This window comes from Choristoneura fumiferana, chromosome 17 (assembly GCF_025370935.1).
Source record: "Choristoneura fumiferana chromosome 17, NRCan_CFum_1, whole genome shotgun sequence".
Taxonomy (NCBI): domain Eukaryota; kingdom Metazoa; phylum Arthropoda; class Insecta; order Lepidoptera; family Tortricidae; genus Choristoneura; species Choristoneura fumiferana.
Window position 1 is genome coordinate 360,372 of NC_133488.1, and position 15,855 is coordinate 376,226.

Below are 15,855 nucleotides of genomic sequence, written 5' to 3' on the forward strand. Positions count from 1 at the left end.
GTTGTAGTTAGAGCTGCGCCCGCTCGGTCTTTAAAGGGAGCACTCCGATCTCAGTCAATCGGTCAAATTAACTAGTTCGGTCTTTTAGTTCCTTTAGCTCCGAGCGGCTCCGACCGAAACAGGGACAGGGAAAGGGAAGGGAGCGAGTTTAGACTCGAATCGGTCGTGAACTGAACTGAGAGCGGAATGTTAAAAAATAAGGAGTATAATAAAAATATTACGTTGTAATCAGATAAAAAATCAAATATTTATTTGTTGTTACGTGTTTAGTTTCGTTTAACCGGGCTTCTAAGTATGGTTCTTTGGTATCATCAAACAAGCGGACAATGTACAATGTAAAATAAAGCGTTTCTCTCGCACTTGAGCAGGATACGCTTTGAAATAATACTATTTGTCTCGTTCACATCGACCGAGCACCGCGCCATGCCGTCCGCTCCGCTCTTTACCTATTCGTTACCTCGTTCACTCGCTCACTCCCAGCTCCCGCTCCGTTTTAGCTCCGGAGCCAAAGGAGCGCGGACCGAGACCAAGACCGATTAAGATAGTTTACGAGGAACTGGTTCTTTTTGGTCCGCGATGGGCATTCATTATTTTTAGTTCTTAGTTCAGGACCGACTCAAGCCTAGTTGTAGTTTTAAGGTTGTTCGATTGGTCGATTTTGCATACTTCGTTTTGATGAAAGCACATCTACACACTTCATTTCAAGTTTTAAAATCATCTTCTTTCTTTCATAAGCATTGGGTCTTCATCTTCTTTAGTCACTTCTTCTTCTGGCTCATTCCAATCCGCCAGTTCAGCAGTTCCAAAAATAACGTAGAACAAATTGGTGACAAAGAAAAAGCCAGCGGATACGCAGAATACTTTGCGCCAGAGATATTCACTCGTCTGAAAAAAGAGGAAATTGAAAACATTTTAAATTTTAAAACCATAATAAAGTGCGAAGGAATTATATGGACTTATTTCATCATCTTCGTTTCACCGTTATATGACCACGCTTGGAGAGCTTCTCGACCCTTCATAACCATTATCATCATCATCGTCGTCATATCAGCCGTAAGACGTCCACTGTTGGATATAGGCCACTCCTACATTCCTCCAGTTGGAGCATCCTGCATCTACTGTGAACCTGCGGCTTTAACCAGTTAATCCATCCATTTCATTTGTGGTCGTCCTAGACCATTATATCGTTAATATTACAATTTCAACTGTTAAGTAGTGGTATTCGGTTCTATCGACTGTTTTTCAGACTACAATAATTTCGGGCTACTCAAAGTCAGAGTTTAAATAGGCTGTTGCTTACCATCAGATGAGATAAAGATCGATTGTTGAAAAAATGTGAATATGGGAGAGTAAGAGGCTTGTATTACCAGGATAACATGGCAATGTCACCAGAGACGCAAACATGATTGCTTTTGGCATCTAAAGGTCGCCAAACAGAGTTGCCATGGCTAATCCTCAGTCAGTTCGACGATGTTGATAGGAATGGACGTAGAGGAGATTGTCATCGTTGGGGACCGGGAGTAACTGAGGCGATGCTTATGCGTGTAGATATTAGTGGCAAGGCTGCCGAAGCATACGTTTTTATAATCAAAATTCCAAAAAATATAACCAATGAAACGGCTACAAAATTCAGATATATTGTCAAGAAGACATTAATACCTGAGGCGTATTATAAAGTTAATGATTATATCATGGACAGGGATATTTGGAAATAATTTCGATCCGCATTGGCGATCCCTTACTTAATAGCGAACCTACTGAGTTAAAAATAAAGTTGTGTTTAATACTTGTGATGAGAATATCATTTCATAATATTGTAAATCTGTTTAAAAAATATATACCTCGTTGAATTTCTTGCCGTATTCTTCTCAACAGAGCCGAACCGGTGATAGTATTTTTTTTTTAATTCTTGTTATTTAATAGTAGTGCTAGTTATTTAATAAAGATATTTTGACTTTGACTTTGAAAATCGTGGAAACGCTTCCAAATTGGCGATGTTGCCAAAGCGCCGCCGAGTGAGCAATAGCCTATACGTTTTTGTGAATTGTTTGGATACCTAGCCGGTGACGTCACGATGGTTTATTGTTAGTATCATACTTTCAGATGGTGGTACTGGTACTCTCTTCTTTCTTTCCATGACGTCCCAGTGAGGCAGGGATCTTTACTTACAACGTCAGTCAGAATGCAGCCAGCTACAATAGGAGCCAAGGAGCCGACGCAGTTTGATACGAAGTTGCTGATACTCATCAGTGTGCCAGCAAAGTTCGGCGCAATGTCGATGTGGTTAACCTGTAATAAGTTTGGAACAAAAGAAGTTAAAGTGAGACATCAAAACAATCTCTTTCATGCAATGTTAACTTTTCATAAAATTAAAAGAATACACCTTGCTTATGTGTGTACACGATGATACAATCAGTACCAGACATGATGAATTTACTTAAATAACGGAATTTTCATTCGACTGTTAGACATAATGGCTTACGAGTGCGAAGCCACGGGCAAAAGCTAGTGCATATAGCACTATTTACTGTATGTTTGTCATTTCAGTTCACCGATGCACACTTATCATGAACTGGCGTCGGTCCAAGCCCATTGCCTGATATTAATGGCAGTGAAACGTGCATTAATCACTAAGCCAGTTCTTAGTTGGGTGGGGCTTTGTAGCGTTACTACCGTCATTTCCAATATGCTACGAAAATTGGTTAAAGATGCTGATAAACCAGAGCATTCACTTGTAGTAAGCATTCTAGCGAATATTACATGCAGGTAAAAGCTTACAAAATAAACAGAAGCATTTTAGGAAGGATTCTATACTTGGTTTGGATAGGTATTTAACTGAATGTAAACAAACTTTAGCTGCCAGATTTGGTACATTCAAGGATTTTAAACATTTTACTTATCTATCATTGTAATACAAACTAGACTAGTGTATTTCAATACAGAAATGTAAATGTTTAGATAGTTTACTGGGGGAATTACAATATTTAACACTACAATTGACGTGGTTAAATAACTATAGCAAACCAAGTATAGCAAACGACGGAAAATTGGCTTTGAGTTTTTTACGGAGCACCGTCAAAAAATCATAAAATATTTGAAGAACATTTATTAAAGCGTTCCCTAGAATGATGGTTTATGTTCGAAGCAATATTTGGCTCTATAATTATAATAATTTATTCCAAAAAATGTTCGTCGTTCAGTTCGACTTTAAAAACGGCAGATGCTCGATATCATAATCAGCATCTTTATAATTATGTACGTCAAATAAGAATCCTAAACCACCACGTAAATCTGAATCACACGACAAATGTGTGGCATTATCGAACGGAGATAAATTCAAATCCAGTCAAAGTCAGGTTAGAAGTGCTAAATTTCATAATATTACAAAATAAGCCCAATAAAACAAATTAAAATTAAAACCACATACATAATACCTAATGAGATTTAAAAGAGAGGAAGGGAGAAAGAGGAATAAAAATGAAATAGGCAGTCTGAGGGTTTGCAGCGCGTACAACATTTGAGAAAAAGATTTAAAATAAATTACGTACCCATTTTCCAAGTGCATGGTCACTTTACAATACATTTAACATATTTTCTTGAAATTAGTAATTGTCTTAATTTAAATCATTTTTACAAGTACATAATTATAAGTTTACTCACATGATATCCCACATTCGTAGAGATAGAAAAAGCGCAAATGGTGACTAGAATGGTTTCCACGACGTAGATATCTTTATCCACAAACGCCAACGTGATCAAACCGATCGTAGACGATATCGAACCTGAAATAATACATTTCAATCATCAACATTTAAAAAAAGTAAATTTATTTACTCTTGCTATCATCATTTTTACTACATCAACACAGCTTATCAACTTACTGCAGCATATCTTTTAATTACTGCGGTAGATTTAACAGTCTGACAGGCACTCAGTAAGGAAAAAGATTACTCATAACCATAACGCTTAAAAAGGTTTTCGATGCAGCCGGGTCAACCAGTTTGATTCTTAAACCACCAAAGAACTTTGTCATGGTGATATTTCATTCGATAAGTACTAATATAATTATAAGACAAATAAAATTATTAACTGAGATAAAATTTTACTGTGGGCCAGGAATGAACTTGGTTGACTATGTAGTCTTATCTAATGAGAAATAAACAGTGACTTGCAAAATAAAGATATGTCCTCAAACAGAACGTACCGATACTGTTAGCTAGTTTTCTGGTGTTGGTGACGCTGAGGTACTTCTTGACGATGATCATGTCGGTGACCCAACTAAAGAAGAAGTTGCTGAACCACTGTACAAAGTACGGGAGAGCCGTCAGCAGACCATTCTGAAAAAATATGATGCATCAATGAGTTTTGTAAAAAAAAAGATGTCGAATCTTGTAGGAGATAAAAATGGATGGTTTCAGATATGGCGGTGCACTTTGATAAAGGCAGAAGAGTAAACAATAGTCGATGTATCGCTACTGAACTAGCAAAACAACTACATGATTTTTTCAATACGTAATCGCAGTGCCATCTGCGCGAACTGTTGCTCGTGGGTTCGCTCGTTGCAATATGCCAATTTCCTTTTTGCATCAGTTCTAGAGTATGACGTGTTTACTGGTCGTTGGAAGAGTGTGTGTGTTGAATGTATGAGGTTTTGTGAAGCGATGGATTCAGGTGTGCCTTCATGTACCATCAGCCAAATAATTGGTCTATCACTTTTTAAACAAGTTCCTATCAAATTAATATGTCGTTAAAGTCGAACTTTCAAGTTAACAGACACGTCTATTGGCTTTATTGTTTTGTGACATGCAAACGATTATCAACTTTAGAGTGGTAGACCACATATTTGGCTGATGGTACCTAATAGTTTATTATTTTTTTTCCTTGTATTTCCTTATTTTCATGATCTTTTTTGTTTTTTGTATTTCTGTCCTACTCAGTGCCTTAGTATTTTAACTGCATACTAAAGCGTGGAATATAAATAAAGAAATTAAGAAAGACTGCTTTGGTCAATTCTTACCGCTTTAATGTTGACCTTCATTATCTTATCCATGAACGCTGGCACCTCAGAGTAGAGAGTCAAGTTACCCCAGTTGTACCCTGTATGAGCGACCACTATCGCATAAAGACCCCAGGACCGCATCAGCTTCTTCCAAGGAACTGGGAGATGTTTCTGAAACGGACAGCGATAAAAGTTTTTTTTTTATATTTCTAAAATTGATCACTCATTGACTCAGTAAATTAAGGTATCATAATAAAGAATAACTAAAATTTTGCGTTTAATTCCGGTCTACTTTTAAGTATCCAATTTCAGATTTTAGGTAGTTGTAAAAAATTGCTTTTATTGTTCATTTGATAGAAAAAATATTTTTTTAGCCTCTGCCATCTCACGAACTTTAAAATGCCACTACACGTTTCCTCCAATCACATTTGCACAATAGGAAATCGCCCTCGAAAGTGTTCTACACATTACCGATGATAAAGAAGAATAGAAATAGCATCATCTTGAAACGATGTCGCCAGTTTTTTTGGCTCTCTTGAATCAATTATATTAGAGTCTTGGTGTCAAACTCAAACTCAAACTCACAACATTTATTGACAAGAAAAACACACTACATCACAACAAAAACACAGTAAAAACATAAATAGGAAAAGAGAAGAAAATAAGAGATATTGTGCTGTAGTGTGATGCCAAAAGGACTCAGCTCAGCATATGCCGTAGCCCTGTAACCAGAGCTGCAGCGCTGGTTTTCAGCTGAACCCCGGTGAGTGTGCACCCACGTAACCGAACGCGTAATTATTGCGGGAAAAGAAAAAACTATATATTATATTATATATATATAAATCATGACAAATATAAGAATTATAAAATACCTATATACATATATATGCGTGGAAATTTTTACAAGAGGATTTAAAAATAAAATAAAAGAGTAGCAATAAATTCAATAACGACAACAATAATAAGTAAAATAAAATTAGGGACGCCTCAAGTAAGTTGGAACAACTCGGCCACCAACAGGTTGTTCTTTTTGGTATTCAAAAAGATGCTTCTTTAGCTTTAATTTAAATGTGTGTTTGCACATTGGTAGACGTAGAGGTGGCGGCAAGTTGTTCCAACACCTGGTGGCCGCATACTTAAAACTACCACGGAAGGCAGCTGACCCATGCTTTGGCATACACAAAGGCCCGCTCACCACACGACACGCCGATTTACGCCACGCTAGCTTCTCGAACAAGTACTTCGGTCGTCCCGTCTGTATTATCCCGAACAAAAGGGTCGCAAGGTGATGTTCACGACGAGGAGACATCTTCAAGTGTCAATAAACACACTTTAATTATTTTTAATAAATTTTAGAAGTATTTATATTGATTGCTTTTGAACCACTTTTTTGGGCAGTTAATTACGTAACAGAATTCGGTAGTGTAATTTGGTTACTTTGCTATTAATTAAGATTCCAAAAATTAGGTACAATTATGAGCAAAACAAGGAATGCGACCGCGACCACAATGCGTGAGCTGAGCTAGCGAATTTAAGATCGGAGGATTGCGGTGGATGCGGAAAGCACAAGACCGGTCTGAGTTAAGAGCCTTGGAGGAGGCCTATATTCAGCAGTGGACATCTTTCGGCTGACATGATGATGATGATGATTATTATGGGTAGATAACTTTCTGAAACACGCAAAACTTTCCAAGCTTAGAACTACGTTGTTACCTTGTGTTTATTTCCACTTTGTCCTAGAGCCTCCTCGATATACCGCCGTTCGTTGGCCGAAATGGACTTGTGTTGAGCTGGTGTGTCAGCCCCAAGCCACCAGAGCATTCCCCCCACTAACCCTGACAGGAGGCCGTAGAAGCGGAAGATGCCCGGCCAGCCCAGCGGAGAGGCTGCTATGAAACCCGTAATGGGCATACCCAGGACAGTGCCTAGTGCTTGGCCTGAAATTAAATGTGAAGTCAAAATGATTGACAGAAACAGGAATTAATTTTCGGGAGAGAGACCACATCTTTCATCTTTGAACTGAAGGAAATAGATTTACCACTTTTTAAAACCAACACATACAACCTAGATCCAGACACAACAGGATCGCCGCATACAGGCCACTGGTCACAATCACAAAACGCGGCCACCGGTATATTTCCTGTTAGTTTTCATACATTTTATATGGACTCGCCGCACACGGTTGACTCCGGTGGCCGCCATACAAATCGTCGCGTATAAAATGTATGAAAACAACAGAAAATAAGGGTTTTCGAGCGTTTCTACAGCCATATCCCATATGCTACGAAAATCGACTAAAGATGCTGACAAACTTGAGCATTCACTTGTAATAACCATTTTAGTAAATATTACATGACAGGTTAAAGCTCACAAAATAAACAGGAGCGATTTAGGGTCTCCCAAACCTACTGTACGCCTCCCCGTCGATGAACGTCATTTGGCGTCGGCCGAGCCGATCGTCGTCTTTTTCGCTCTTATTGCGTGGATATAAAGCGTTTTTTGGTCGGCTTAAGCCGATTCTGTGACGATAGATGTGGGGAGACCTTAAGGTGGCCGCGTTTTGTCGTTGTAGTTAGTGGCCCTATGCAGCGACCCCTAGACGTCAAGACTATAGGGTTTATAGACAGTTACTGAGCCAACGTGATGCACCTTTGGCTTCATCTGCACTTTTTATCACATGAGATAGGGATTAATCACGGGTTATGATGATGGTTAGTGAATATGAAGTTAGTCAAAATATGGAAAATATTAATTACCTCCATAAGCAAAAGAAGTAAGTCTTCCTCTTTCCTCCAAGGGAGTCCATTTCCCGAAAGCAGTGTGCATGCTCGGCACTATGCAGGACTGACTCAAGCCCTGGATGATCCTGAAGATGACCGTGAGCACCCAACCGCCCTTGAAAATAAAAACACTATCTTTAACCCGCATTATCCCTGGCGCTAAACTTGGGATAACATATTTACTTTCTACGATTTTTTCGTACGTTTGGACAAGTGAAGAAAATTTTCAAATAAAAAATAAGGCTAATCATAATTCATTAAAATTTTGGACTCCCGTTTCACCCCTTCAAGAGTGAATTTTTAGAAAACGTTAAAATACGCGTATAAAATATATCTTTCATTTTCAGCTTAAAAACACTCGTGTTTTATCTCCAAAAATGACAGACTTCCGTACAAACTTTCAACCCTCTTTTCACCAAATTAAGAATTGAATTTCGAAAAACACATTCTTATTGTTTACGTTTTAAAAATAACACCTGTAAAAAAATCAGCTTTCTAGGTGCAAAGGTTTATTCGTTGATAAGACAGTGTCTTTTCTTTATGTACTCGTGATTTACATTTTGTAAACTTACATAACAAGCAGCCCATGGCAAGCTGAAGGACACAATGCAGTTGATCATCAGGGCACCAGTGAGCAGGTACCGAGTACCGAACCTGTGCGCCAACTGACCAGCTGGAATCTGCAGCACCATGTAACCCCAGAAGAAAGAAGCAAGCACTGCATCCTGGATGCTTTTACTCCACTGGAACTTTGGGTACTGCAAAAAAATGCTCCTAGTATACAGAGTGCCTCTGATCATGGGGCTTTAAATGCACGGTTCGATTCAATTGTCACTTAAAATCATCTGTCACTTAAAATTTGAGTGGTAAAACAGGCCCTAGGTATTGTATTAAGTACGTATGTTTTAATCAAAGAAAACAAAATAAAGTCATTGAAAAACAATAATCGCTGGACTAATTATCTCTCGTAATAATGATGTTAAATGCGTAATATAAAACTTTTGTTATTGTATGACTGAAGAACATACTTATAAGAATGTTTTGATGGCATAAGGGAAACTGAAGAAGAAACGAAAAGGGCCAATTAAAGAAATTGATGAATTAGAGATTTTGATCCTCCTCCTCCTCCTCTTGTTATGAGAGGAGGCCTGTGCCCAGCAGTGGGACGTACATAGGCTGGGATGGAAAGATTTTGATGTCATTGAAGAATTAGGGAAATTGATTAATTAACGAAAATGGCGAATCAGGTATAAAAGCAGGGTACTAACATAACTCATCTTAATGAGTTATAGGATTTTATATCCGCACATCCCGACCTTGCAGAAACATGAGTTAGTTTATAGATTAACCTCAATTTTTCCTTTTAAAATTAGTTACATAAGAGTAGCAAAAAGCCTTGGTGTTAAAACAGAGACTCACATTATTTCAATACAAAAATTCATCACATTCCGCCTAATCATATGCATATTCCATATTTTTACGCGCAGTCAAAGCACAATGTCAAAGTGTTTGCCGTTTATTCCTTGAAATGCTTGTACAAAAGTAACTCAGTCTCTTTTGAAACGTGTTAACACGTGTATGTGCCTGGCCACATCACCACGGCATAGTGTTGTAAAGCAAAACAGCGCAGCGCAGCTTTGTCGGATGGGTGTGACGTGTCGAGTGCACGGTACTGTAGTATCTGTATCGCGCCGTACCAAGTTACGACTTCATGATCATCATCAGCCTACAGCAGCCTCAGCTGGACATAAACCTCTTCCATGGCGCGCCACAACACTATCTTCAGCCCTTAGCATCCATCCGCCGCCAGCGACCCTCTTAAGGTCGTCCGCCCTCCGCCCTACACTACGTTTTCCCGTCCGTGGTCTCCAAGGGGACCTTGACTGCGGGGCTAATCCACAAATTCGAGTTCGCTCAGCTAGCTATGGAGAGAGCTATGCTAGGGGTTTCTTTGAAGGATAAAATCCGAAATCAAATTATCCGACAAAAAACGAACGTCACCGACGTTGCTCAAAGAATTAGTTCGCGGAAGTGGCGTTGCGCTGGGCACATCTGTCGCAGGACCGATGAACGGTGGAGCAGACTAGTCCTCGAAAGTAACGACTTCGTAAAACATCGTTTTCGACTTCGTGTCTTAGCGTAAAATAAACTCCTTGTAAACAGCTTTAATAAAACTTACTGGTGGTACGAGCAGTAGTGCATTTAGGAATCCTCCATTTTCTGTAGTATTGGTATCACTTATGTTAGCAAGCGGTTGATCATCGGTTCTTTGTACCATAGCTACTAATGATACTCCCATACAAGCTCTCATGCTGTATGCTACTGTGATGCAGCAGAAGAGGATGGCGCATTGCTGGTGTCGGTAACCCCAACCTCGAACATAAAATATAATTTTTAAAGTACAAAGTCAAAGTATAAAAAAGGAGCAGTATTCGATCTCGGCAGCGTGCTTGATATAATTACCTACGCCGGCTAGGTACACAAATGCGCGATTGGGCTGCCTACTCTACTAACTGTCACTCTTCAGTTATGTATTTGATTTATTATCGATCATTTTGTGCGGGGTTCTTTAAAGTAGGGAAGGGATTAGGAGAGATTTAAAGTTGGACTAAGTACACAAAAAACAAAAAAGCATTTTACGTTATTTGAATAAACCACAAAATGTATGTTTTAAACGGTTTTATTTGGCTTCATAACTACGTATATTTGTTACCTACAAATTAGCTACGGAGAAGTATTTGCGCCTATTCTGGAATGTGCAAAAAGCTTTATTGTTGAATTTAAGAGTATAAAAATTCGCATTTTGATAAAAATAACTTCAAAAGATACGTTTCTATTATAATATATTACATGAATTTAAACGTCCGTACACCGAACAATACTGTTTGTATCGTTGTGACATATTAAGGTACGCAATAAATGCGCGTGAGTCCGTACGTAACCGCGGAGTACTTGCGACTGATGGTTGCCGAGGTATGCTGAGAATTCGTGGGGCGTAGGTATAACTCGTGTTCCGGACTGTATGAAGATGGCGTACTGCTCCTTTTTTGTAGTGTGACAAAGTATCACAAAGTAAATTCAGAATATTACAAAAACTTTTTCAAATATTTTAATAGATAAGCCGACATTCAATGAAGTGACACCTTATTAAATAAATGTAATTTTCGATGTAAAATCGTAAACATACGCTTTGCTTCATTACTTTGGAGTTTATGAACCGCTGGGCAATATTTCGAATTCATTAACAACGAACTAATAATAATGTTTTACGCTTTGAACACTCTTCTTGACAAGTCGAAACAAGTGTACTCAATTCAAGCTTAGATTCTTGTAGAGCTTACATAAAAATACAAAAGCTAGCTTAAAGAAAATACAAAAGGAAAATCTTATATTTTGTATCTTAAATTATATTTCGACGTTTCGGCCACATTGTAGTGGTCACGAGTAAAATGTCGAGTTTTCACTATCTCAACTTGTTCACCGCGTTGCGACTTACAATGTCGTTGATCAGGATTAAAGTGATTAAACCAAAGAGAATTCTCACGTACTTTTTAAGGCTTCCGAAAAAATGCAACCCTTATAGAATCAGTGTCGAGTCTATCCGTGTGTGACAGCAACAACTGATTTAGTTAAAAATTGGTTCTCGATATAACTTTAGGTCTAGGTGATATCGGTGACCTTTGAATGTGGAACGTTAGGTAATAAATGATAAACATGAAGGCTAAATAAAAAAGGCTAATAAATGAGAAAATTAAAAAAGTTGAAGGTATAGGTACTATATGAGGTGACATATCAAATGAAGGGTCTTGTTGTGAGAATCTCACTTTTTAAAAATAATTTTAAGATAAATATTTTTAAAGTTACCTAAGCAAACAGGTGTTAATTGACCACCCCCCTTTTGCCTCTAAAACTACAAGACCTAACATTTTGAAAAATAAATGAGTTCTCTATAGAAAACATGAAAACTTATAGTGAATTAGAGAATCTGTAGAATTTAAAGTGACATAGAAAATTTACGTCGTATCTAGAAAAGCACCCACGCGAAATAGTTTTAGTTTCAATTCAGGATATATTTGTCTTAATACTTTCGTTATAATTCTAAAATCTAAAGCTAAAACTGTCAATACATCAATTATCCTCACCAACAGTTTGAGTACAAGTCCCACCAACAACGGTATCTTCACATTCTTCGCTTTTATCCTTAGTTTTGTCTAAAACAGCCATTGTATCACTCTTGTCTGCGAACTCTTATCAACTTAACTCTCAATCTACATCACCGACTTCCATTCATAAACCATCTTAATATACAGTTTCTTATCGCAAATAAACACAGCAGACGATTGTTTGTCTTTTTGGCCAGCTTCCTCGTTTCTTGCTAAGCTTGTTGTATTATATATTTATTTGCAACATCAATTACTGCCACAGCTTGCACACATATAGTGATGAGCCTATAATTTGAGCAATGGAATCACGTGTATGTTTTTACAACAGCTAACGTGATTACACCTTATCCGGACTCTACTAAATCAACGTCTTTTATCTTTAAAATCATTCTTCTTTTAATCTTCATCTTCAGTTTCTTGCCACTTGTTACTGTGTTAGAGCTCCAAAAAAAATAAACTGTTTATTTCTTTAATTATTATTATAAGTACAATCGTTTTATGTTAGGATTATGTTACTAATAAGTGGATCTTGACTTGTTATGGTTACTTTCATGCTATCAAATTATAATTATTTATTATTATTTGCTAGTAGTAGTTTGCAAAGAAGAGAACAAGCTGCTAGTAGCAGAACGGAGAATTCTTCGGAAGATTCTGGGGCCGACACAGAGAGAAGACGGAAGCTGGAGGGTGAGAAAGAATAGGGAAATTGAAGACCTGGTATCTGAACCCAATACAACAATTACAATACAATACAAATATTATTTATTGATCACCAAGCACCAATCTTATAGGAGAGACCAAAGCGTCCAGACTCCGGTGACTCGGGCACGTGGAAAGGTTGGGAGAGGATCGAACTGTGAAGGGACTACTTGGGACGACCAAGTGGACGTAGACCGGTTGGTCGTCCCAGGTACCGCTGGAAGGACGAGGTCCTGAAAGACCTTTTGGACCTCGGGGTCGAAGGCTGGCAAGCTCAAGATTGTAAAGCGTGGCGTAATCTGGTGTTGGAGGCCAAGACCCACTTTGGGTCACTGCGCCCTGATAGTAAGTAGGTAAGTTTTATTTGTTAGTAGGTAACTTTTTTACAATATTCTTAGTTTGAATTGCCTTATCAAATATACATAATTTTATGGTATCGAAAGGGAAGCTGTTTAGGATAAGTGGCAAGTAATTTGACCATACTCTCTTGCCATAGTGATTTCTGCTCTTAGGTATTTTGAAATTAGGTATTTATAAAACGCTTTTTATAATACATTATCGAATCCAAATGTTATTACGACGTATTTCAATTCGTAACAGGCTCTCGGATTACATCAATGCTTGACGTAAAAGAGGTAATTGTAGATCAAAGATGTTCAAACTTTTTCAGGCTGCAGTACACATTACGAGTGATTTAATTTTTAAACTAAATTGTGCACAAGTTTTAGGTTACTTTATGTATAAAAAAAATATAACAAAAATACCGAACCGACTGACCGAAAAAAATAAAATGGTGCAGTAGTTCATAGCTATGTTTGATAAACTTTGAAATGACAATGTCAGTAGTTAGTTTTTTACTTTTCTACGTTGGTTAAGTTATTAATTACTACTACGTTGGCTTAGAATTAGGTACTTAGAAAAAAAAACATGTTAATAAATTACAAACGCACGGAACCCCCAGCGCGCGTCAGATTCGCACTTTGTCGATTTTTTTTCCTGTCCATTCGTAATCGTTGCGTGTTGTGTAATTATACTTCCCCCGAACCCCCAGCCAAACAAAAGAACATTTTTCTTGATTTTTTATGTGTAAAGTTTTAATTAAATTTCTGTGTCGGTTGCATCCAATTTTGGTGAAACATTTTACATTTAGCGGCACAATTATCAGGAAGTTTATTGCTCATATGGTTCGTTGGTTTGCCTTGAACATAAATTTGACAGGTTATGCGTAGATACAATACTGCTCGTCATCATCATTTCAGCCTATATTCGTCCCACTGCTGGGCACAGACCTCCTCTCATAATGAGAGGGCTTGGGCGATTCCCACGCGGGCCTAGTGCGGATTGGGAAGGAAAATATTAAAAGGAAACCTACTCAAATTTGTTTTTCCATCGTAAGTTACAGGAAAAGTTTGTATTTAGCGTGCTCTCTAAATGTGCTTAAGAATCATTACATCTCATTTTGACATTTGACACTAAATAATAAAGTTCCATATTAACCCCCTTGCCCTAGATTGTATATTATTATAAATAAATTTATATTATTAATAAATAATAATAAATAAATAAATATCATAGGACACTTGACACCAATTGACCTAGTCCCAAACTAAGCAAAGCTTGTACTATGGACACTAGGCAACGGAAATCTATAATAATGCATATGAAAAAGTCACTCATTTAGTACAATAATTGATTGACATTTCCCAGCCTTAATAGTCCGATCACAGTACAAAAAAGAGCAGTATACCGTCTTCATACAAACGGCCGGAACGCGAGTTATACCTACGCGCCACGAATTCTCAGCATACCTCGGCAACCATCAGTCGCGAGTGCTCCACGGTTACGTACGGACTCACGCGCATTTATTTGTACTTAATACTATTGTTGTGTCTTGTCTTTTCCTTCTTTAAATGTATTTTCCTTCTTTTTATTCTTTCTATATTTCTTTCTCTTTCTATTTATTTATTTCTTCCTTTCTTTAGTAAGCGGGAAAACTACTTCGTAAACTTACGCCCTTTTAAAAGTGATTTAACATGCTTTATAATTCGAGTAGTTTATCTTGTGGTTGTTCTAAATTTAAAATATTTTTCCCTCACAGAAGCGAAAAGAAATACATAGTGTATATGGAAATATTGTAAATAATAACTCGAATCACAAAGCACTTATTACAGGAGGCAGTTAAGCGCTTTTTTCTCTCTGTCTGCTTAGATAGACTGGTTCTCAGTGTTTGCTTAAAAGTTTGTCTGTATATCTGTCTGTTTTTGAGCCGTCTTAATCAGTAAGTATATGTACTTATAAAAAAAATATTTTTCTATTATTTCTAATACCTACTTACTTTGTTGAAAGTTCTTATCAAGAAAAAAGTAGTGCAGGAAATTAAAAAAAAAAACAAGGAAACCTAAGGACTATAATTTTATAATTATAATAATCATTTTGTAATGTAACGAGAAATTTGACGCTTGCATATTTGTATTGTATTGTATAACTCTTTATATTGTACATAAAAACACATGAAATTAATAGACAATAAGATAATAAGATGTACAAAGGCGAACTTGTCCCTTAAAGGGATCTCTTCCAGTTAACCTTTAAGCGATTGGTATTTATTAATTTTCGTCAAATGTATTGATTGGAATATAATACCTTCATTTATTTTACTTACTGTTATTTAGTAACATATTGAATGACATCCAACCTACTTTTCTAGTGAGAGTTATCCTGGCTGCTATAAAAAAAAATATTAAGTAAGTAATTTATTTGCAGAACATAGTGTAAATTAAGATAGTGAACAGGAACAATAATGAAAACTTTTTCACTACACACTAGCATGCAAAAGTATAACGGCATTCAAGTAATGGCACCTTCTGATGTAGGTGCTTTAAGACTAGAACATAAAGAGTATACTAGCGAAGTTTTCTTCTAAAGCCATAGCACTTTCAGAGTACAGCAGCTGCGACCGCACTGACATACGTTAGCATATATGAATGGTTCATGGTAACTTTATAGTCAGTTTCTAGTTAAGGCTTTATACTTGAACTAAGGTTATCCCTCCAGGAGTAAATGGTATAAGGACGACCAAGCTTATTACATTGAAGTTATGCGTGTTTGTTCATTAGATGGATAGCTCCTAATTAGTACAATTGTGTTAACGTACTAGTTCGATCACTTAGTACATTTGGTTCCTACATTAAACATCGTTATAAAGTACATGACA

At 37.2% G+C, this 15,855-nt stretch overlaps 1 protein-coding gene across 1 annotated transcript; it reads right to left on the minus strand.

Annotated features, from left to right (window-relative positions):
• Positions 1 to 563: 563 nt before the first annotated feature.
• LOC141436886 (putative inorganic phosphate cotransporter) lies at positions 564 to 12,052 on the minus strand. Its single transcript, XM_074099984.1, has 10 exons — positions 11,922 to 12,052; positions 9,959 to 10,152; positions 8,352 to 8,537; positions 7,756 to 7,894; positions 6,713 to 6,936; positions 5,018 to 5,170; positions 4,205 to 4,337; positions 3,661 to 3,782; positions 2,170 to 2,289; positions 564 to 885 (listed from the first exon to the last, which is right to left on the minus strand). Exons 1-10 carry the CDS (start codon positions 12,001 to 12,003, stop codon positions 715 to 717), a joined length of 1,524 nt encoding a protein of 507 aa, XP_073956085.1. The 5' UTR covers positions 12,004 to 12,052; the 3' UTR covers positions 564 to 714.
• Between the last annotated feature and the right edge of the window lie 3,803 nt (positions 12,053 to 15,855).